Source organism: Rhea pennata, chromosome 2 (genome assembly GCF_028389875.1).
Source record: "Rhea pennata isolate bPtePen1 chromosome 2, bPtePen1.pri, whole genome shotgun sequence".
In the NCBI taxonomy this organism is placed as follows: domain Eukaryota; kingdom Metazoa; phylum Chordata; class Aves; order Rheiformes; family Rheidae; genus Rhea; species Rhea pennata.
The window spans coordinates 17,786,171-17,810,069 of NC_084664.1; the positions used below are offsets into that span (position 1 = coordinate 17,786,171).

Below are 23,899 nucleotides of genomic sequence, written 5' to 3' on the forward strand. Positions count from 1 at the left end.
TTCAAAGTCTTACTTAAATTTAAAAGAATTTTAATAGTCTTCACATGAGAAGCAGGATTCATTATCTCTAGCTCCACGGTTATAACAACTTTTTATTAGTTTATTTTTAAATTTAGATCCATACGACACTTCAAAACTTTGCAAGTTTATCAGGTAAACCAGTCCAACCCAACGTCAATTTTGGCCAATTCCTCCGTCTCAGCACCAAGCCCATTTTCAACTTCAGAAGAGTTGCTCATTATCTAGAACAAAATTTCCACTGAAGTTTTCTACTTAGAAATACATCATTATTGTGCCAAGAGCAGAACTGTAAATCTTGTTTTCTTTGTTTTCAAGAACAAAATTAATTAGGTCGTAAGTCTTACATGCCCATCAGAAACAAAAAATTTGAAAGCTTATTTACCAGTCTGCTAATCCCCTTTCAAATTGTTCTGCCCATTTAAAACTAAGGAATATTAAAAACACAAAAAACAAAAAAGTCACTTTTAAAGAAAGGGCAAGAGAGGAAGCAGCTCTAAATGTTATTTGCCACAGGAAAAAAAAAAAAAAAAACCTACCAAGCTAAATATTTTAAAGAATAGGGAAGAAAACCAGGTTCTAGGGATCCAAACAGACAGAAGGAAATTAGGCAGTCTGTCTAGCATTTGCTCACATCAAGCTGGTGTAGATTACTAACTAGCAGTTATCAGAACTTCCAGAAAATACTGTTTCACCAACAGACTCCTGTGAAACAATCCACAGACACCAAATCAACCTCTGCTAAAGTAGCTCATATATCTTGAGTTTGTTTTATTTAAATATATAGGAAATCTTAATGTAAACTCAAACACACTTACTATGTCTAAAAGTAAAAACAGCCCACTTTTTAAAACTACCCCCCCTACACATGCACACAAAGAAGTCTAAATAGCACATGAGGAGGCCTTGCTTCTGGAGAGATGACAGTATCATTAGAAAAACATTCAACTAGCAATCCATAAATCAGTTTACTAAAAAAAAAAAAAAAAAAAAAAAAAAAAAGCAACCAACAAATAAGCATCCTTATGAAATGTAAGACGAAGACATTTGGTGTCAATGTCTCACTCTATGAGGAAAGGTAACAACTATTGAGTTTGTTCTAATACCAGCAGCAATTTTAAAAGGAAGAACCATCAGAAATACCACCATCACCTCACAGGTCTAAACTGGAAAACTAATAGCTCCTTGTTTGGTTTAAAAAACCTTACAATTTATGAATTCAAATAAGCACCATTACAGGAGCTACACAAACTCTTAATTATTCCATATTTCCCAAGTGTTTCAAAGACGTAAGTAATCAGAGATATCTGGAATAGAAAAGAACAGAGGCTGTGTCAAAAGATTCTCAGTAAGAGACATTCTCGCAGAGCTTGACAGGTCTTTGTAACATACGCTACATCACTTAAACTCAAAACAGTTTCTGTCCATATAACACAGGCACAGATAAACAGCAAAATGTGGTGCATAAGATCCTTGAGTTTGGGACAACTTTAGCTGCCATGTGCATGTAGTATACCTCCAGACAGATAGACCAGTTTGATTTTAAATGCAATACGGACCAAAGCCCTACCGTGCAAATGACACCACACTGTTTCTGAAGCCAGTCAGCCTGAGTACGTGTGCATCAGGCCCTGAGCTCTGCTTGCACAGTGCCAGCTCAACTTTGTCTGCACCTGCACAGAAGCACCTTAAACCAACTAGCCTGTGTTCTAAAAGAAACTGTGTCCTGGCCCAGCACTAATTGATTACGCGTAATTTACCCTAAATTGGTAGAAATGGATAAGGTAACCTGACTGACAGACATATCTAAATGAGTACTAAAACAGACATGCTCACACTGGAGCTAAATTCTTGTCTTGATACCTTCTTAAGAACTGAATTCTATCAATAGAAGAAAGTTCTTTCATCATGGAATTGAGAAAGCATGTGTTATTGAACCTGTGTTACTGCTGGAACTAGAAGACAAACAATTGATTTTTATTTATTTATTTTTAAGCAGCTCTGTTAGCACCAGATTTGAGGAACACAAACCAGAAAAGCTCCTGCTGGCAAGTGCTGCTACTATTTCTGTTCAGCTGATCTGAGAAGTTTTTCATGTTAGCTAGAAAATAGAAAGCTATTCCTACAGTGGGACATCGTAAGAGCTATGATGTCCCACAGAAGGAGGAGGGGTAAAAATTTGTCAATGTATATCATGCAAAACAGTTCATCAAAATTAAACAATGACATTCTGAAGTAGAGACTTTATAGTGGATAATAAGTATCTGAAATTTATTATATTTAACACTTTGACTGCAATCACATTTTATGTGCTTCAAAAATAAACCAGGCATGCAATCTCACCTCATTAAGATGCTGTCTTTGACGGAAAGGTGGATTAAAATACAGTAATTTAAAAATGTGTGTCACAGTACGCCCATAGAGTCATCAATTTCAAAAGAACTATTAAAAACGTATAAATAAATGCACAGTGCCCTAATTTGAAAATACTAGATGAGAAATTCTGCATACCAAGTCACTAAATACAGGCAATCACAGCCATGTATGTAAATGTTCTGTTCTCACCCCAAAGTCTGCAGTAACACTTCTAAAGATGCAACCGCCTAACTGCAGAGAAGCTATTTCTCCCTTGCAAAGGAAGAATATTTTTCATTTCTTTGCCAAGAAGCTGACAAAATATGTACATATATATATAGCAATATATTGATAGACTGGGTTAAAACCTGAAGCTATCACTCTTGAAAGATTTGTACGATGAAAAGGACAACTTGCCACCTCATGAAATCAGTAAACTTCTAGAAAGCGTCCAACTCCTTCTTAACTTCCTTCCATTATTCACAGTCAAAATAACCTTGTATAAACTACTGGATTTTTCTTTTGTTTTTTTTAGATCTTTCTTAAAAGAAAGAGAGGTCTTATGCTCCAGTGCATCATTACAAAACTAACTCAAACATAGAAGGTTACTTGGTAGAGGGCAGAAACAGCCTTAGCTTCAGTTTCCTTTAGTAACAAATTCTTTCTTCATAATAGGTTCTTAACTCAGTATCTCTCCTCATCCTTGATCTATAATATGAATTGGAAGGGCGAGGGGGGGGGGGAGGTGGGAGCTTCGGAAAAAGGAGAACAGTTCATCTTGAATACCTCTATCTATCTACTTTTCCCAATCATGCTTAGCAAAACAGAGGCTCTGATCTGCTGAATAGAGAAAGAGCACAGGAAAATTCTACCCACCCACTCCACTCCAAAGGAAAAAAAAAAGAAAAAAAAAGAAAGTATTTCTTCATCAATATAGCCTCTAAAGGATATGAGAATCTGTGCTCAGATTCTGCAAAAGACATTTTTTCCCCCTTTAAACAGTGACACATGAGAAGGATCATAAAAATCAAAATAATAAGAGGCAGCTTTGTGTTTTCTTCAGCAGGTCCATCCATTCCTAGAAAGACCCTTAGGAACTTACTAGTTAGCTTCAACTAATGTTTCTTCGTCACTGTCCAATTAAGAAACTCTGAATGGAGGGAGGGAGAGGGGGAGATCAGGACATTGCTGACCTTGTAAACACCATTTCTAAACCAATTTTGAAATCAGGGAAAGCATGCTTCCCCATGAATCTCTCTCCCATTCTAACAATCTTTTATTGGCTAAAGTCCAGGAAACTACATCAGCCATTGCCCTTCAAGCAAGTTTTTGCTAGCATTTAAATGTACTAGTATACTGATAGCTCAGTATTGTCTCCAGACATTGCTATGGCATGAGGTACCTTCTGAAGTAAGCACAAGCTTTTCTTCAAGAAAAGAAAAATAAGGATACTTGAATTCCATGCCTGAGATCTACTGCAAGAAAAGAAGATTGCAGTTCCTTCTGCTTGTTTTCTTTATTTCAACCTTCTCCAACAAACTAATACAAAGCTGCAAAGATCACTTTTTAACTTGTGCTCTAAAACCAGAATCAAGGTGAAAGACGACTGGCAGAAACAACAGAAGCCAGAAAAATTCTGAATGGTTTTAAGTAGTACTGTATTTTAATAAGCAAAAATAAAAATACAAGAATATATTTTCATTTTTAAAATGAATTAACTTACTATTCAACCTACAAAGAATTCAAAACACCAGTTATATCATGACAAGTGTCAAAGAAGCTAGGAAAGATAATGTGCATTTCATCATCACATATGTAAATGTTAGTAAAAGGATATGTACCAGCAGTATTTAACACTACCGTTAATGGTTTCTGACTACAATAAACTACAAACCAAAAGCAGCTTACCTTCTGCTGTGATGATACTGGTGGTGTAGTCATCAAAGGTTTAAGAGGAACGGTGTTAGTCTGAGGCGTGCTTATTCTTGGAGATACGTATGATCTTGGCGATGAGGCATCAGATGTTAAAGACATTGGAGACTGATTAGATGTCTGAGCTGTAAAGATAAAAAGATACTGCTTTTATAAAACCATCTGATGTGAATTAGATTTTCTTTCTAGTATGCTGTATTAAATAATATACGGACAGATTGAATTTGAATAGAGGAAAAAAACAACTGCCATGATCGAATTCTCAACAATCCTAACTAAAGAGTTGTATTTTTCCCAAACATCCAAATTTCTGGAATATGCCTAAAGTTTTAAAATATGGGTGAGGAAGAAAATTTTTGGTGTTTGTGGGTGGGGAAGAAGGGGAGATGCAAGGATTTTGTGCGATGATTTTCTATACATGAAGAGTTTAAACTATTCTCATTCGTGATTCCTATTTTAAAGCGCTTGATTCAATTTAACTGACAGAATGTATGAAAAATTGCATCTAGACACCTGTTCATTCCATTTTGGATATCTGATTTCCAAAAACAAAGAAACATCCCCCTCTTCCTCCCACCCCCAGTGTTTTAATTACTAGTTAAAAATTAGTATTAGCGAAATACCCTTCATCTACACAACAATATGACTGCATTTATGTTTTTGTTACAGTTACTCAATTTACTAAGTTATGAACCAGAATCTACTGAAGATACCTGAAGAAATACCATGCCTGGGAAGTGAAAAAGCATGCACTACCAAGGAAGTAGTGTGTATTATACTAAACACTAGATGAGTTTAATTAAAGGTTCAGAACAAATTTAGGTGTTGTATACACCTGACATAACTAACTCTATATAAAATAATCATGCAAAGCGAGAGAGAAAATCACCCAAAAGCAAAAGAGCAGAGAATCACATTGATTCAGTTGCTTATCAGTTTTCCACTCCCCAAATAAAGAATTTTTATCCTACCTTTGGTAAGAAAAAATGTTCAACATACTCTATGCTACATAAGGAATTCTAAACTAAAGACAGGACAGCATGAGACAGTTTCTTTAAGTTTTGATTGTATCAGCTTTTATAAAACACAACCTAATGATTTTATGCAAGTGAAAAGACGACTTTGAATACCTTGTGTAGACAATTGTGCAGCTTGAGAAATTAGGGAAGTAATATTGAAAGCAGATGGTCCAGCAGTGAGAATTTTATGGAGTATAGACTGCAGAGAGGCTTGTGTCACAGCTGCTGTAAGAACTAAAAACAAACATTAAGTTTTAGTGACAATTCCAGAATGTCAGTTTAAACTGTTCAAACTAGCTAAGCAGAACGTGTTTAAGTTGCTTTTTCCTTTTGATTTTCTGCATCTACAATTGACCAAAGGGCTAACAAGTATTTTTCAGCGACAGAAATTCATCTCATGAATGCTTGGCACCTCAACCCAAATAATTTATTTAACAGCTTATCCTCAGGGATACATTAAAAAAATCCTCTCATAAAATAACTTTAGCTTTTCAGTTTGATCTTATGAACCAATAACAATTGGTCAATAGTAACCGAATCGAAAGAGAACATTTGTTCAATTTGTTACTATAAGAGGCAGAATAAGTTGTGGGTTTTGTTTGTTTGTTTGTTTTTTAAACTATAAGTACATTCCAAGGAAACTGTATTTTCACTTCAACAACTGAAAAAAGAATTGGGGAAGAAAAAAGGGCTCCCAGCTGAGAAAGTGATAATACACTGAAATATTTATCATGGGAAAAAAAATGTTCTTGTTCAAGGAAAAAGAAGAGATAAAATCAAGATGCTCTGATTAAGGGAAATGGAAGGCCACATACACACAAATCTTCACTTTTTATAACAGAAAGGAAAAAAAAAGATTATTTTCAACGAGGTGTTTTTAAACTGCACTATAAGAGAGGAGCACTTTATGGTACAAGTTCATGGAATCCAGAATCTGAACACCATTACTGAAAAGGTCCACAGATTTGTTGAATGCTTACCAAACATGCCCAAGCCTGGAAGAAAAACTGAGCTGCTAGTACAAATGCAGACTAACTCTGCATTATGCACAAAGTGAGGGCAGTCTTGATGTGCAAGGTAAGTCACTGTGCCCTTGTGCACGTGCTGCCCAAGCCCTCACGCTATCAAAAAATACTAAACAATTTTGTTTCAACACAGAGACAACAGCTGCTGCTGGGTTATGGCAAAAGAACGAGACTGGGCGCCTAAGTCTTGCCTAAGTCTTGCAACTTTCTAGTAAAATACAACTTGAGTCTTTTAACTGGACATGTTGTTTTCTATCGCAAACAATCATGACACCCCAACTTTTTAGTCCAACTTGGTACAATAAAGTTTTCAAAGCTTCTTCCAGCACAAGGAAAAGAATATTCTATTTACCTATTAGTAAATAGAATTATTACCTGAATGAAATTATAGTATTTGTTGGTTAAACAGAAATTCAAAAGACAGCTTTTCCTCATAAATAATTCTATGATTAGTCTTAAATTTAGGATCAGTCCTAAATCTTAATTAATATTTTTAGTATCTTGACCTTCATGATTTGCACCTTTCTTAATGACTACTAAAAGTCATTTTAAAAGTCATTTAAATTGATGATCACTGCATAGCAAGTTCAAAAAAAATCATAACACCTTCTTGTTCAGTGTACTCTCACATGCAGACATCATCTTAAATAAAATATTCAAAATGCATCAATTCTACCTGTTCCTGAACAGAAAGGTACTATAGTTAGTTCTAAATTCTCTTCTGATAAACTAGGCCTACACAACAAAATAGCTGAGGAATACACAGATAGATCACATACACAGAAAAGTGAACTTGCCAGCACAGTTACTGATATACCATTTTTATGTTAGGCTTAAATCCTTCAAGAATGACTATTTTTGCCTTGGTGTACTGAACTCAAACCTTCCTGGAGACCAGAAGTTTTTCTCTATGTTCCCCAGTGGGATCTTCAATAATGCCATATAAGAGTATTTTAAAGTTTTAAGATACTCTGTGCATATTTCCACTATCAAAAACTCTCAGAAAGTAACAGATATTGTTAATGATTTCTCAACTTTATTCAGAAAGGCCAATATATGTTCTGCTAAAGAAAAGAGTTGACCAACAACAAGATTTAAGAATCACTAAAGTTTCAGTATTTGGAAACACAGAAAGTAATACAGACTACAGAAGACAAAGAACATCACACAAAACAAAAGAGTGAAAAGCTCTAAATTTTGTTCAATAGACTAATGCTGACATGGTAATTAAGTCCCCAATCTCTCAGCAATCAGTACTGCTCATATAGATCAGTACTTAGGAGTTTAATAACCTTAAATGTTATTTGGCTAATTTAAACAACAATAACAAAAAAAAAGGAAACAAAAAAATTCACCCTCACTTTATCTATGTATTCATTTATTTACTTGTTATTTAAAGTAAGGCTTGCATTAACTACAGCTTAATATAATACACTGATCTGCATAAATAAAAGGTTACATGAACTTTAAAAGTATCCTTACCTTCATTGATTTTGGATATATCTACGCTAGAATTATTAAGCTGCAATGTGGCTTGCAGAGCAGGCAGCAGCTGTCGAAGGAGATTTGGGTCCTGAAGTAATGGAGGAATTGGTGACTGCGGGACAGGTGAGACAGGGACTGTGGGAGCAGATGAAGCAGGTGCAGAAGCTGGATTCAGTCCAGAAGCAGAAGATGTGGAAGGGGTTGTGCAAGAATGAGATATAGACTTGTCCAGAGATGCAGACTCTAAACAGAAAAAAGATAATAATTTACGATTTTCCCCCATACAACCTCACAACTATCGTCACTAGTAAAATAACCACATTAAATCCAGATCAACTTCTTAACCATTGTTACAAAAAAGCTATATATAAACATAAACACTGAAGGTATTTGATAATAGTGCAACTAAGACTATCGGAGTCTATCATTTATCAGGAGAAAAAAATGTTTTACTTCAAGGAGTAAGACTGAAAGTTGACAGTGTCAAAAACAGGATTTTTTTTTCCAATATACTGCTAACTTTTAGGACAAAATTGACCCCCAAATGCCTCTTTTTTCATCTACCGTGCACATATTCATATTCTTAACCTATAATTCCAATCTTCTTTTGGAAAACATATGATGAACAAAAACTTGTGAAGTCCACAGGCTTCATCAACAGATAGGATAGTGCATCAAATTTGAGGGGAGGGTATAAGCCATGCTTCATTTATTCAGAAAACAGATTACAAAAAACTACAATCCAGCAACATTGCTCAGTATTAACACATAGCAGAATGACCTGTACTATACATGTAAAAAAAAGCTGTTAATATTCTCATAGCAGAGGAAATATCTAAAATATCTGCTCATAATTAATTTCAAACTTGTCAGCTTTTCATGAAGCATCAAAACCTGTATCTTCTACTTCAATTAATCTCATTTTAGCAAGTACCAATGGTTATTATCCATGTAAGTGTTTAGTAATTGAATTCAGTCACATCGTATGGCAATTTTTTCCAATTAATATGCATTCTTTAATTAATTTTAAATTTGATTTTCAGTAAACATGAAAGTTTCTCCTTCAATCCAGTACTGTAGAAGAATTCTTGCACTGAAAGAATTTCTCCTTACTATTTTTATATCATCAGTCATTTCAAACATTTTCCACACCTCTGAAAAGCCTGGGCCCCTAAACTTCAATTTTACCTTCATTTTCCCTTATACCTATTAAATTGCATCAGCAAAAAAAGAAAGAAAAAAAAATCCCGCAAATTTGGTCAAAATTAATGCCTCTAACATACCAAACAGATTGGATGACAAGTGAAGAGATGGACAGGGATCCTAAATTTCACCTCGAATGCTTGCCTGAAATACTGAAGACTTATTTTTATCCCCACTCCAACTTGGGCAGGTAATATTAACCTGGATCTTCCCCGTCTCATGTAAGAACCCAAACGAAATGAAGTAATTGGCTACGAACCTCTTTCACAATAAGGTTTTTTATTTCTTTAGGCAAGATGATGACAGTAGGAAGAGGCTGACTGCTTTAATAAAGAAGAAAAATAGAAGTATCTTGTTCTGTGTTAAAGTTTCTAAATGCTGTTTTCTAAACAGTCTTAACTGCAACTCTTTAGCTTGATGCTGATTTAAATAACTATCAATACGTAAATCAAACAAAGTTTCTAGGTTAGATATGTCTGAGCTAAAATAAACAACATGTAACTATTATAATCTAATTACCATCCTGTTAGCCACTAGATAGGTTTTTTCATTTTTTTGGAGAGGGGCACGGAGGGTTTCATCATTTTTTTCTGCCAAGCTACACATATAGAAAATTGTGTGAAGTAGAAGGGATTCTGTTTTCATGCTTTTAGAACAGAAATAGTTCATGACAGGTCACAAATACTCCAAAACAACTTTTCAGTAAAACAGCCGAAAAGCCTAAAACAAAGCAAAACAAACAAACAAAAAAGGCAGAATCACTCATATTTGACTTCTTGTGAGGATGGAATAGCCAAGGGACATAGACTTCTAAGAAAAAGGCTAGCCTTATCTAGCTACAAGCTCCTCAGGATTAGGGGTCGTCTTTTCATCGTATTTGAGCAGGAACTCCAGAAGCTTTCACAAGAAGAACTTAGAACTTTAAATAACACAAAGGGACAAGAAGTGTTATAAAGATGGAAGGGGGGGGGAGAAAGCAGATAGAGAATTCTTGTATCATTTTCATTGACACTTGACTGGACAGTCGATTAGGTATTAGTTCCCCCTTAAAATAGTTAAGTCATCAGTACAAATCTCTGTCATAAAAGTATTATGCACAAAATATTATGATGTTACAGTATTCAAAGTAGACTTACAACTGCAAGTCAAGACACATTAAGTAAATAAGAATCTTATCATCCTAAACAAAAACATGTAAACTTTAAACCAAAACTGGCTCTGTCAAAGTCCAAATAAGGACAACAAGATACGTTTGCAGACAAAAGCAAGGCAATTATGCACAACAGGGTATATTATACTTTTTAATATAACTCTCCTATCCTAGAGTTTTGAGAACCTTAAAAAAAAAAAAAAAAAAAAAAAAAAAAAAAAAAAAAAAAAAAGCCCAAACAAACAAAACGACAGAAACTAGGACTAATTTCAAGAAATATTTAAAGCAATTACACTCATCTTCACAGTTAGGTTAAGATATTTTATCGGAGTTAGCTCAGCCCAAATGAGACCACGTTCCTAGGATCAACGATACAAAGAAGGAATTAATTGCTCTAATAAAGCTACTCATCACTATAATATTAAATTCACACAAGCAACACTTCACCTAGACCAGCACTCCAAATAGCTTACATAATTTCTGACCCATGCTGCAGTTCTGTATGCAATGAGAAACTGAATCAAAGGCAAACTCAAGCTAACAATGCAATGAATACAAACCTTAAAGTTCGTTTTAGGTATTTGTTCATTTCTTGAAAAAAAAAGCACTCAATCTATTGTGTAAAAAGAAACTGAATAAAAGTGCTCTGGTTTGGCTGAACTTTTCTGCTATAAAGATGCAAATTGAATCTCACCAATCCAATCCAATTAATTCTTTCAGACACAATGGAAAATGCTATCATGTATCTGTGTTATTGTAGACTTTTTAAGTATATGTTAAAATATAACTGAGAAAAATATATTTTAGATACAATCACAAATTAAACAGGTAGGGAAAATGTAGGGGAAAAAGATGGTATCTAAACCTAACACTTCCATCTTCGGAGACGGTTAATATTTTAAGATCAACAGTCTAAATTCAGTGAAATAGTACATCACTATGATCATGACTATTTACACACACATAGCATATTAATAATTCTATGTTATCTAACATCATACAGAATGCAGAGCACAGTTCTTAGAGCACCACTGTAGTTCACAAATTAGGTTATTCATAGTGAAATAAAAGAGCATAAGAAGTGTTCTTGCCAAATCAAAAATTTGAAATTTCTGGTTTATACTAAGCAGTATGAATGAGTATTTCCTCTTCTATGAAGGCAAATACCTTTGTGATAAAATTTGAAACTTCCTAACAAAATATGGAAAGAATTCAAAATAGTTCCATACAATCTTAACACTATTAAAAGCATATTTTTAATGACCTTAATTTAAGCTAACTTATCTTACTTGATGGCTTCCAGACACAAAAATAACTCCAAGAAATACTTCCAATAAAGAAAGACTCTAAATACTTACACATCTGTTTTTGTGTAATATGCATTATAATAGGTTTAAAAGGTTTAAAACTGACTATATTTGTGTCGTGCAAAACTTCCAAGTTTCACTGCTGAAGTTAACACAAGCACTCAAAACTTCTCATAAAGAAGTATCTGTCCCACATTAATTCTCAGCTATCACTGCTGTGTGCATCTCCCCTGAAATTTCTACAAATATAAGCAAAAGACTACTTACTCCCTCCCCTTCTTCTTCCCAATTCCCTTTTTCTAATCTTCATGAAGTTGCAGGACTATTTCATCACATGTTTTCCCACAGTTAACTTCGCTTTTCAATATTTAAACACTATTTGCGAGTTCCTACAACATTTTCTAGGACTAAAAAAAGAAATGTTTAGAATTATACCTAATCTCATCATTCTTAAAGGCATTTGAACCCTCAATCAATACAAGGCACCTGAAATGAGCATATGATATTCAGAAAGGTTCAGTTTCTTTACAAATTTAAGTTTTTCTGTTTGGCAGACCTGGTTCACTGATACCTGTCTTTCTGCCAATACTATTATGTTCATAAACAAGTAATCTACAGTATTACTGCAAAATAAGCTTTTTACTAAATGTCAGCTACATATAAACTTAATTTTAACCATTAGCACATCAACCATTAATTAATTCTGAACCTATAACTGAAATTTTACAAATTTTACAAAGAAAAAAAATGCAAAGTACAAAGGGTATTCTAAACAAACAAAGAAAAAAACATTTTGTTGCAAGGCCTGATAAACTCTCAAGCAAAAAATAATGTTGTCTGCAATTGGACAGGGCAATTCTTCAGTCTCCTCATTGTCAATACTAATTTCCACACAATTCTACACAATTACAGTCAAAAGACTTTTTAACCTCACATAATTTCAGCTATTAACATCAAAGTCCCAAGGAAAACTGTTATTAATAAAAATAACAAAAAAAAAACAAGAGCAGAATATACTCCCTTGTGATCCTTTGAACTGCTGAGAATTTCATTAATTAAAATTTATGTTTTAGCTTTTCCTCTCAGATCACTGTTCCAAAAAAATTCCTTTGCACCAATTATTTCCTGAAAAAAAAAACACTATTCATCTTTGTTGTGACAATATGAAATAAACAGTATGCATTCTGGTAATCACACAGGCATATTAGAACCAGCCTATACATATTTTAATAGCAAACAGAAAAACAAGTTTCTGGTCCATTGCATTTAATTGTATTAAAAAAAAGGAAGAACTAAAGTCATCCAGAAATAAGGAAGAAAAAGTACTCAGACGCCACATAAAAAAAATAAATGTGGAGAGGAAGTAAAGTACAGCGCTATTTACTTTTTGTTACATTAAAACACAGTGGGGAAAAAAATTGTAACAAAAATCATTTTTGAAGACCACAATGATCAGGAAAAAGCTTTCTGTTTCTAATCTATTCTGCTAGAACGTGACCTGTGATCACATTTTTGTGGGCAAAAAGATGGGAAGGCCAAGTTATAAGGCCATATTCACAACAACAAGAAGTCGTATGACAGAGGTGAAATTTGCAGCAAAGATACACAAGTGGACATCTGAACTAAAGTAAATTGGAGGCTACTTCTTGCACCTGAAGCATCATTTCAAGTCAGAGCTGAAACATTACTTTGAACATTCCTAATCAGTGTGACTTTTCTTCTAAATATAAAAGGACCAAGTAATCCTTTCAGAAAAAATATGAATCATTTTGAACAATGGCACCATAATGTCCTTGAATTATAGTCCAGATAGCAGAAGGCTAAGTATTAGGTTTGAGGCAGTATATTAAAATTAAATGGCTGAATCTTGCTGTCACCAACTCTGCCCTTCATAACAAGGTAACTTGGCTTCTAAGCAAACATCCAACCCAATAGCAAATCTCATTCTGAAATGCAGTTCTCAGCCTAGTATGTTAAAGTTAAGAAAGTTACTCAGATTACGTTTAGCCCACTGGCCTAGAAAACAAAGCTTTCTGAACTTTGAGCTCCTCGGTCTCAGCAGATGGCTGCTGACAAGCGCACCTCCGCACCTTGTCAATCCGTGCTATCTATCCCCACAAGTCAGCCGCAGCCCTGTCAGTATCTGTTCCTAGTACTTGCTCATTGACTTATTCAGGTGAGTGAGAGGGAAATCAGCGGGAGGATGAATTTTTTGTTCACTGACTTCCTTTACAGGCTTTCTTTTGACAACTTACATACTTGTACTCCCAATATGACTTACCACAAATACCTCTGTAAGACAGCTGTAGTTCACTCTTGCTCATTTATCTATGTGAACACAGGACTTGTTTTAATTACTTTTTTAATGACAAGGAAACTTGCTGTTGACAGGCTAAATCACAAGTTACCAGCGTGATCCCTCAAATATTCCAACAGCTCCTACCACTGATGTAACTTTTATGCCATTAAAAACAAAAACAATTCATTCAAAGCCCTCTAAGTTCAGTACTACATTAATGCCCACTCAATTTATCGTGAAATTGAGTTGTCTCTTGCTCTGCTAGCAACAGCCATGCACATGTGCTTTCACACTATGCCCTCAGTGGGGAAAAAAACTGCTGATGCCTTATTTTCTCACAATCCTCTCCCTCTGCTATAATGATTAAACAACTATCACCTAAAACAACTAATTATTGCTAGTGATTAAGAATCATCTGCACATTCATCTGTGCTGAAGTATCTTGTAAGTGTATACACCACTGTACATTTGCCACTCTAAGCTCTTTGAGCAGTGATGGCCGCATTTAGCTCTTTTACGCAGTTCAGCTCTATAAAGGTCCCTAAGTTATACCCAAATAAATAAATAACTACATTTAAAAGCAATGAATTTTTATAAATACATTTGGCCAAATGCCAACTATAGCAACAATGACAACTGAGTTCTCAAACATGCTCCAATTCTCTAAAACACAAAAATTCTGTATTTTTCTCATGTTGGAGCAAGTCACTGAACTACTGCAATCTCAGAATTGAAATTTCGTATTTTATCCCTGTACAGTTGCTAAAATAAAGTTAACAGCAATACTCAGCAAGCGTGTCTGAAATACCAGAAGAAACCTCTAACAGTCGCTCTAGTGTAATTTTTAACCACTGCATGAATTAAGTAATATATTTAAAAGCGCAGAACTCTGCCAACAAAGAAGATACAATGATACTGAATTCTAAAGACTAGAAAGTATTAAAAGTAGAAAAACTATAGAGGCGAAAAGGATGAGGAAGAAGCTCTGCCACCACTGACCAACCTGTCTGATCTGTCAGCATCAATGTTACAACCTAGACAAAACTGCACGAGCCAACTAGCGAGATTTTGACAGAAAATTTTCTGAATGTATTGCTGCAACCAGAAACAGGAATCCTGCCTGATGGGACTGGAGGAAGGGCATGAGAAGCAGCATCCTACAGACAGAGACACTGTTAAGATATGGACAGCATGACAGCATTTCATTCAATAACTGAATTAGAAACCAGAAAATATGTGATGCATCCTAGAGATAAAGCAGTCAAAAAGTAGGAAAAGCAACCCCACACGTTACCTGCATAAAGCACTCACAGTGAGCACAAGCAGAAGCAGCAGATTCTGACTGGAACATTCAAACCAAAGGGAAGGTCAAACAGTTCCCCAGGAACTCTCCACTACTGCCAGCCACTGAGAGGGCAGAGGGCTACCGCTAACAGCTGAGCTATAGTTCAGCCAGGGACTTTATTCAATCTCCTTGTGGGACTACAACATATCCCTGCAGTAAAAGAGACTGAGCTGAAAAAAGCAGTCTTTTTTTTTTTTTTTTTTTTTTGGGGGGGGGGGGGGAGAGTCTTTTTTTTTTGTTGTTGTTTTGCTTTTCATAGCTATTACTGGATTAAAAATGAACACTATGAACACAACTATTGAAACAGCAGTACACATATGCTGGCATAAACCACCAGCAACACATTGACAAGAAGCAAATATTCTTTTAAGCAAGAACTAGTGTACTTCTTATTGTACATCTTATTTGGACCTAGCTACTTTTATAAGCAATGCTCAAAGACAGCTTTACTGGGATTTTTTGTTTGTTTTTTTTTAAAAAAAGAGGAAAAAGAGAGAGAGAGAAAAGGATGGCATGGCAAGCAAAATGCAAAAGATCAAATACTGTTTGCTTTACTAGCATGAAAATAAAGCTCTCAAACTATTTGCTGACTCTACAAAGATTTTTTTTTTTTTTTTTTAATACTTTGAGTTGAATGTCTCAGGACAATTTTTTTTTAGCTTTTTGCGCAACAACTAACAAACACTTTAAAAACTGCATACCTATAGTACTACAGGTTTACAGTCACCTCGTGGAGAATGAGTACCAGAAATTCATCCAAAAACCTCCCAATTGCTGGCAGAATATTCTCCCTTCCTCCCTTCTTTTAAACATACACTGCAACAAGAATTACTCTGGTCAGATCTCTCATCACATGGAAGTCTAACATTCACAAAAAAAGAAAAAGGCAAGACTACTGCACGTATCTTTTGAATTATCTTTGATCATAATAAAAGCTGCACTGAATTTTTCTGTTACTGTAGGAACAAAGGTAATTAAAGTAACACTTCAAAACTTGTGGTTTCTGCAACTGTAAGTATTTCAAGCCTAATATTCATCTATTTAAACCTTCTATTCTTCTTCAATTACATGCATTAATTTTAAAACCCTGATTCACCCTGTCTGAAACTCAGGAAGCGTTATATTTGCTCACAATGAAGTATCATGAAACACTGAATTACAAGACATCAGTATTACAAAATCTATCCCTTTCAGCTGTATAACCTTTAAAAACGCAACTACACAGGATGACAGAAATTAAGTGATTATGAGCATGGAAGCATCCAAGGTAATACAGACTCCAAAGGAAAATCTATGGTGTCAAGACTGCCTTACACGATACTCCTCACTACTTGTACCCACGCTCAGTTCTCAAAAGAGCATCACATACACAAAAAACACTAGAATTCTCTGCAAACATCTCTAGCAGTTGTCATCAGGGCAAATTCCTTTGACTGCAGCAAAATTCAGTTACTCAATTTTACTGCAATTTTACTGAGTGCATCAACTGCACTCAGAGCACAGAGGCTAAAAACAAAAGCAGGTAACTTCAGTGTTCTGTACAGGAGCCACGCTTAAACTCATACATCTTTTTTTTTGTTGTTTTGCTTTCCTAAACAAAAAAGAGCTTTCCAAAAATCTTTTAATCCTCTACAGGTAAGTCAACATTAATACACTACTTTATACATAAAGTCTCAAGGAAAAAAACATACAAAAAACTCTTTACATACAGTTTTCTTGCACTGTAGTATTTGCCAAGGTATGGCATTGTATGGGAGTTTTTTTTGATGGTCAAGTGCACTTATCTCTACAATAATAGCCAGAGTTCTTTAACTAAAAAAAAAACAATCATCCTCCCAAAAAACTGGAAAGCAGAAGAGCGCATGCAGAGTAAGAGACCAACATCAGGCCTAACTCCTTTTGGTATTCCTTTTAGGACTGTTATTCTTCCTTAACTAGAAAGACTTTTGAACATCAACAGAGCAACACACCATCTTTCAAAAAAAGAATTCAACGTCCTATCAGTTAAGCACTATTCTAAATTAAAGACAAATGTTTATCAAAAATTATTTTTCTCTTTTTCTCAAAAATTATTTTTCAAGGTCCAAAGACCTCAAAATACTTTCTTACACAACATTACTTTCTATGAACCATTAAAAAACCAAAGTATTTCACTATCACTAATAACACCTATCTCCATTCTCACGTTCTTCTGCAGCTCTTCTTCCCTAATAATGAAGTAAATCCAATTAAATACGTAGACTTTTGAAGGGTCACAAACAGTAACTAGCACAGTAAGGTTCTGATCTTTGCTTGGAGGGTCTAATGCTTCCAATACATATTATAAAGAAATACAAACTTTCAGCAGCTTTAAAACTGAAGATACAGCATATCATAGGATGTGGATCAAAACAGAAGAGTAGCTATTACAGACATGTAAAAAACTTCGTTTCTTTCTGTAAGAATGGTGGTTGTACTTACTGACAACTTTGACACTGGCATTCCATATAGTAACAGCAATTGATAAGACAAATTGGTCCAAAATGACTTTCAAACAGTGTAACAACAGCTATGTTAAGAACTCAAATAACAGCAAAGATCCAAAAAAACATGAAGGGAAAACAAACTAAGATACTTTTTACTAAAAGATAATTTGAAATGACAATCTGCAGAGTAAGTCAGTAAACAGTATATACTGTAATGTCAATTTGAAGCTGTGTAAAATACAATAAACGTGGTTTAGGGGAACTAACAATACATCAAAACAAAAAGAGGTTCTAAGCATAATCAACACAAGAAACACATTTACATTCTAGAAATAACGTATTTGAATCAGTAACTCAAACACAATCCATTATCTTAAATACCATAAGAAGTTTCATCAGACATACCTTTTCTCTCTGTTTTCTGTGAAGGGATGGAAGATGTGGATGTAGGCAGTTTTGATAAAGTAGATGCTCCATTAGCATCAAAGGATTTCTTTGGCTGGTGATCAGATTGTAGAGAAAATGGACTAGGAGGAACAGTGCTTGGGGTAGCAGTTGGATGAACCACTGGTTTGATGGGATGCTGTACTGGAGTAGAACTACTGTGAGTCTCTGCTCTTGGCAGTCTGTAGTCTCTGTCATTGTGCCTGCTTGTTTGAGATAAAATATTCTGTGGGAGCATACTACTGGCGTCACTGGAATGCTTGTCTTCCACTTTTTTTCAGGATTCCCCAAGTAATGTTGCAATGAGGGGAAAAAAAGATTTAATTAGAAGCTTGTTTTAAGATTGCAATGACTGTGATTAATTCAGTAGCGTATCAATAATAAAAGCTGACTGAATTTAAGATTTAAAAGGGAAAAAAAAATCCTCAAGCAGATCAGCAATAAAAAAGGCAAAATTCAATTTTACTCACTGAAAAAGTGCACTTTTTCTGACCTTTGCTTGATTTAGAGTTCCTATGTTTTGATGAAGGGCTTCTTTATAATAAGTGCTACAGTCAAAGTTAAGATTTTAAGTCTCCTAAAAAATCTAAATCAAAATCTATTATTTCCACCTTGTATTTAGTGTGAATAGACAATTCATGTCATTTCTTTTGTGCATTAAAAATCCCAAACCAGTAGAATTTAATAATTTCAAATCCTTGCCTTCAAAGAATTCCACCTCAAGTCACCTAAGCACTAGTTCAAAGAACTTACTTTCAGCTGAATTAATTCAAGAAGATCAATTCAAGAATGAGGGGCTAATCTGTGTTTGTCACATGCTAATGGACTTTGAAATATGCTACTCTAGGAACACATCAAGCGTATGTATATACTTCTCTTCCTGGTTCCTAGATTTTCATCTGTCATAAAACAGTTACTGCCACATGCAACTTCTGTATGTTTCATGGCATACACATCTTGAAGAAACACAGCTTTTTTCCTCCACATATTGAAGTGTTGTTCATCCTTTTTTATTTCTTTTTAATTTTTTTTTATTTCGGGGATATTTTTTGGTGATGAAAGTAAGTCTTTTGAAAGTCTCAGCCTTGTCAAGACCACAGATTGGAGGGGAAAAGAAGAGGGGTGAGGGAAGCCGGGGTAAGAAGCAGATACCTTTGCTTCAACTTTTAAGCCATCTCAAGAACTACACTATAAAGTTACACAAACTACATCAGCATACAGAAGGAAGTTTGTAATACAACTGTTTCCTAGAACTATTTGATTATTTGATTAAAGCTAGAAATCTGGAAAAAGAATTAAAAACAATTCAATTAAAAAAATATCATAGTCTGGGAAAGACTTTGCTTAACAGTGTTAGCATGGTGAAAAATAACATACACAAGACTCTGATAATGCTAATGACAAAACCCATTAAGTTAGCTGATTATTTTCAAATGAGAAATCAAGGTTTTAGAATTTTGTTGCTCAGAATATTACATAGATAGGTCTCATAAGGATCAAGACATTCCAAATATATTAAAAATTAAGCTTTTTTCAATAACTACCTAAAAGAAAAAAATCACTAAATTAGCCAGTAAACGCTGAAAAAAATAAGCAGTACTATGACAAGCATTAAGCAAGTGTAATATTAGTAACAGCTCAACGTTATTTTAAGGATCAATATTTGTGAGAGCTGTCTGTGCTACTAGGTTTGGCCTTTTTGTATTAAAAATGTGGGAGAAAGACAGCTAGGAAAAGGGAATACTTTTTAGTTTAAAAAATAAAACAGTAATACAAACAAGGCAAGAATATATTACTGTAAAAGAAAAAAAGAAAAAACACATACTTCCACCGGCAAACCCACTGGCAGCTGTCGCCTGCATCACCTCTCTTCTGTAATCTCTATCTTTTGGGAAACTGTTAACTGACATTTTGCTTGCTTCTTTTTGTCTCTGCTCTCTGAATAAAAGAAAACACAAGTTAAGTAAGAACTTAAGTCATCCTAATACTCTCTAGGGGTTAAGTTACATGAGATGAATTAAGCCATTCCAGTAGCTTGCTGCTACAGCTGAGGAGCAAACTCTACCGACAATTTCCCTTACTTCAGCTCCTGTGCTTGTCCAGCTCCTCAATAAACCAGTTAAGCTCACTAACCTAGCTGCAAGCCACAGTTTTGGGTTTTTTTCCCTTCTTCTTCCTTCTGGATCAAATTGAAAAAGGAATAAAACAGCTGCCGGAGGTCATATAAGGGTGGGGACAGACTAGACTTGGACCATGTAGTAACCTATTTGGTTGGCTCAGCTACTGTTTGAATTATCTATAGTAAATGTTTTCCTTATGCATTAAAAACACACACACACACACACACACACACCTTTCCAGCCACTCTTTTGGTTTTTCCCATTGTGAAACTTCTGTTCGGCAGTTGTAGTAGTACTTTTTGCCTGAAGAGCTGATGTGTTCAGACCAGTCATCCGCAGAATCATAAGCCTTTAAAATACAAACAGTGTTGAATTAAAGACTACTGGGGAGTTTTAATATACAAGTTTAAAAGCTTCTATCATTTTTAAAGCTATGTAGTGTCCTCATATGCACCCTAATCACCTCTAAATGCCTATTCCATCTGACATAGTTTAAAGATGTGGACCACTACATTTCCACTACATTCTACAGGATAGTTTATTCTATTTTATTCCTACCAACTCTGAAAAAAATACACCTAACAGTATGTTTAGTAGGATGCGATAACATCAGTATCGCTAAACTTTAGATTTCTGCACCTTAAATTTCCTTAAAATATTAGTATCTAAATATCCAAGCTATGGCTTTTGTCACTTGTGATTATATATTTTAAAAATCTCCATATTAAAATTTTTATTATACTTACAGAATTTATCTACTGTTTTCAGTGCCATACACCACCATAACTACTAAAATTTACATAAAGTGACCAAAACTCATGATGTATAGTACATCTTAAATAAGTAAATCTAGACAAGACAGTATGATTTTTACCAATGCTTGTGGAAAATATTTCTCCCCATAGTTACTTTTATTTAAACAATCTAGTATGTTAAATTCAAAGATAAGTACCTGAAACTTCTAAAAATAATCAATTTTAGTATCTTTACAAGATGTATCAACTGCAGTTTGGGTATACAGGGGGTTCATACAATAAAAACTTATATTGGATAATTCAATAAAGCACAAAATTTACACTCCTTATTCTTGACAAAAATCACAAAAATACAGTGTGTATGAATGGGGTAAAGTAGAGACAAATACTAATCACAAATACTCACCGCATCAGAAGTCTTGCTTGGATTATTGCTGGGATTAGAAGAATGTGAATTTGAACTATGAAGAGCACTGTGGTTATGTGAATTTTCTTGTGGAGAGTAACTGGTCCCTAAAGGGGAAAAAAAAAATAGTTGGTTCACCATACCTGTTTTCATACAAACAAAAACATCTGCATTGTAAGGCTGCAGAGGTGCGGCATCTTATTTCCTAAGCAACTTACATAGTCAGACATCTTTTCTAAACTAGATTTCTGCATCGAAGTGACTTAGTAACAATAGCCACCTAAATAGACAATTTACATCCTGGGCACAATATAGTTCAGAAACAGAATTTCAGGAGGATCACATGCATATTTACATTGCATGCAGGGTAAAGCCTACTTTGCCTTTTTAGTTTTAGCAATGCAGTATGTCCTTTATTCTCACTCATGGAAGGGCTTCTTCTGGTTTCCCTAAAAATTGCTTCTTTAGGTAACCTGTTTTTTTTTTTTCCCTCACCACAAAAACATTTAAACATAAAAGAATAGCTGGAAAAAAAGAAGGGTGGGAATTCCCAACACTTCTTAAATTTACATTTGTGCCTAAGCTAAAATAATGAATTACACCTGAACAGTACTAACTTCTACTTAAACAAGTTAAAAAAAAAAAAAAAAAAAAAAAAAAAAAAAAAAAACTCCAAAGGTTTTTTTTAAAAAAACTACAAAGAAAATTGCTCCTGGCCAAAGGTTACAACTCAAGTAGAGACTACAGCAAGAGGCAGACACAGAGACACAGAAGGAAGCACAGAAACAAGAGGTTATACTTTTGCATATCATCCTCCTCATGTTAAAGTAACAGAAGAGCAGTGCTAGTTTTCTCCTCCATGGGTATAGTTCATGAAACTGACTCACAGCAGAATCTGACCCACAGAGCAGGCACAAAGATACCAACCAGATTATAGTAACTACCTTAGGTCAGTTAAAAGCCATCACAGAATGTAATTCTTAGGAAACTACTAGACTATTTTTATAGTGTTTACTATCACCTATTAAGCAATATTCTCAATGAAGCGATTGAGAATTAGAACCATTAGAACCATTAACTACCATTAGAACATAACTAGCAGTGCTATCAGTCAGTAGAAAAAATAGACTTTCTTTTTTTTTTTTGGGGGGGGGGCCTCTGAGCAAGGAGTAAAAAGAAGTAACAACAAAACACACAAAAGCAGAGGGAAAGAGATCAGCTCAGCTACATTGCAAGAATAAAAATGCCAAGAGTTTAAGCAACAGGTTCAAAGGAGAACACAAAGTAAAACAAGAAGAACTGCAGGAGATGAAAACAGACTGATCATGAGATTAGGTAAACAAAGACAAGGCTTTCAATTTTTAAAGGGAAACCAGCGTTCAAAATGGAATGGCAGCTGAATACTTTAAGTAGTGAAGTGTTTACCTGAGAGTTAATATACTACTTGAATAGCTGAATTTAAGCAGTTTTGCTCCAACATGAACTTTTAGAGGTTATATGTTAACCAAAACAATGTATCACATAAAGGTCTATCTCTTTTCAAATTAAAAAATTTCCTACTACCAACTATAAAAGACTACTGAAAGAGATAGGCATTCATTTCTGACTAGGACAATGCTCCCAGATTTTACCCTTTTACCTTCTGAAAATAGAAATTAGAGCTCTGGGGGAAAAAAAAAAAAAAAAGTAAAGGTGTTAAACATCTAGACTTGAAATTTAAAATCTCCAGCAAATTCAGGTCTTCCTTTGAAGTCTTGCCTTCTTTTCTGCCTTTTTATGTTTGACCCAAAATTAAATATGATGCCTAAAGGTTCTCCTGAAGGCTAAATCCACTGGAGAGTCAGGAAAAAATTGTAACTTCCTGTATTCTCACTGAGGTGTATCATTGCATCTGTATTCTCTAAGAACTGCAGCCCAGGATACTTAACCTGCTCTTTTAACATCCCATATCCAAGTTTGACTACTGATCAGACATTCTATAAAGCGGAACAGAAAGTGCTCAATTTAAAACTTGCTTATGCACCCACACCATTAGAAAATACAAGCACACTGAAGTATGTTTCAGAAAACACAAAAAACAAATTTTCAGCTTCACTTAAATGTGCAGTATTATGATAATAAGCTTTTTCAACAGAACAACATATGCTTATCACTGCATGAAACATCCAGAACTGGCCAATGTTATCTAGTAATATTTGTCCCTGTAATTCAAAAATGAATTAAAAAGGTTTTCTTCTGAATATTCAGTATTAGTCTGCACAATGCCTATCTTACACATGTACAAAGGACAAACTGATGGATGAAAGAGATGCAATCTTATTTAAAATGTCCTGCTCTTAAGGTTTCCCATTCCTTGAAAAACTGTAAGCAAATAATAAAAATTTGTTGTTGTTGTTGTTTTTATCTGATTTCCTCTTCCTTGGTTATAGATGTTCATATAAATCATGTCAAACTAAGAAAAATAGTTTTGTAGACTACATTCCAAGAAAATAGAAAATATCCTAAATACGCCAACATTATGTCTTTTTTTTCCTCTACCTATTGAGGACAGTTTTTAAACACCTATGGGCA

General features: G+C 34.6%; 1 protein-coding gene across 3 annotated transcripts in view; it reads right to left on the bottom strand.

Moving 5' to 3' along the window:
* WAC (WW domain containing adaptor with coiled-coil) overlaps positions 1-23,899 on the bottom strand; it is a 63,432-nt gene that overhangs the window by 13,960 nt on the left and 25,573 nt on the right. For all 3 annotated transcript variants that reach the window (XM_062568988.1, XM_062568987.1, XM_062568986.1), the window contains exons 4-10: positions 21,329-21,435; positions 20,401-20,516; positions 19,873-19,985; positions 18,009-18,317; positions 7,832-8,077; positions 5,436-5,558; positions 4,282-4,430 (exon numbers count right to left, since the gene is read on the bottom strand). In XM_062568988.1, the coding sequence (XP_062424972.1) occupies positions 4,282-4,430; positions 5,436-5,558; positions 7,832-8,077; positions 18,009-18,317; positions 19,873-19,985; positions 20,401-20,516; positions 21,329-21,435 (1,163 nt within the window). The remainder of the gene's footprint in view (positions 1-4,281; positions 4,431-5,435; positions 5,559-7,831; positions 8,078-18,008; positions 18,318-19,872; positions 19,986-20,400; positions 20,517-21,328; positions 21,436-23,899) is intronic.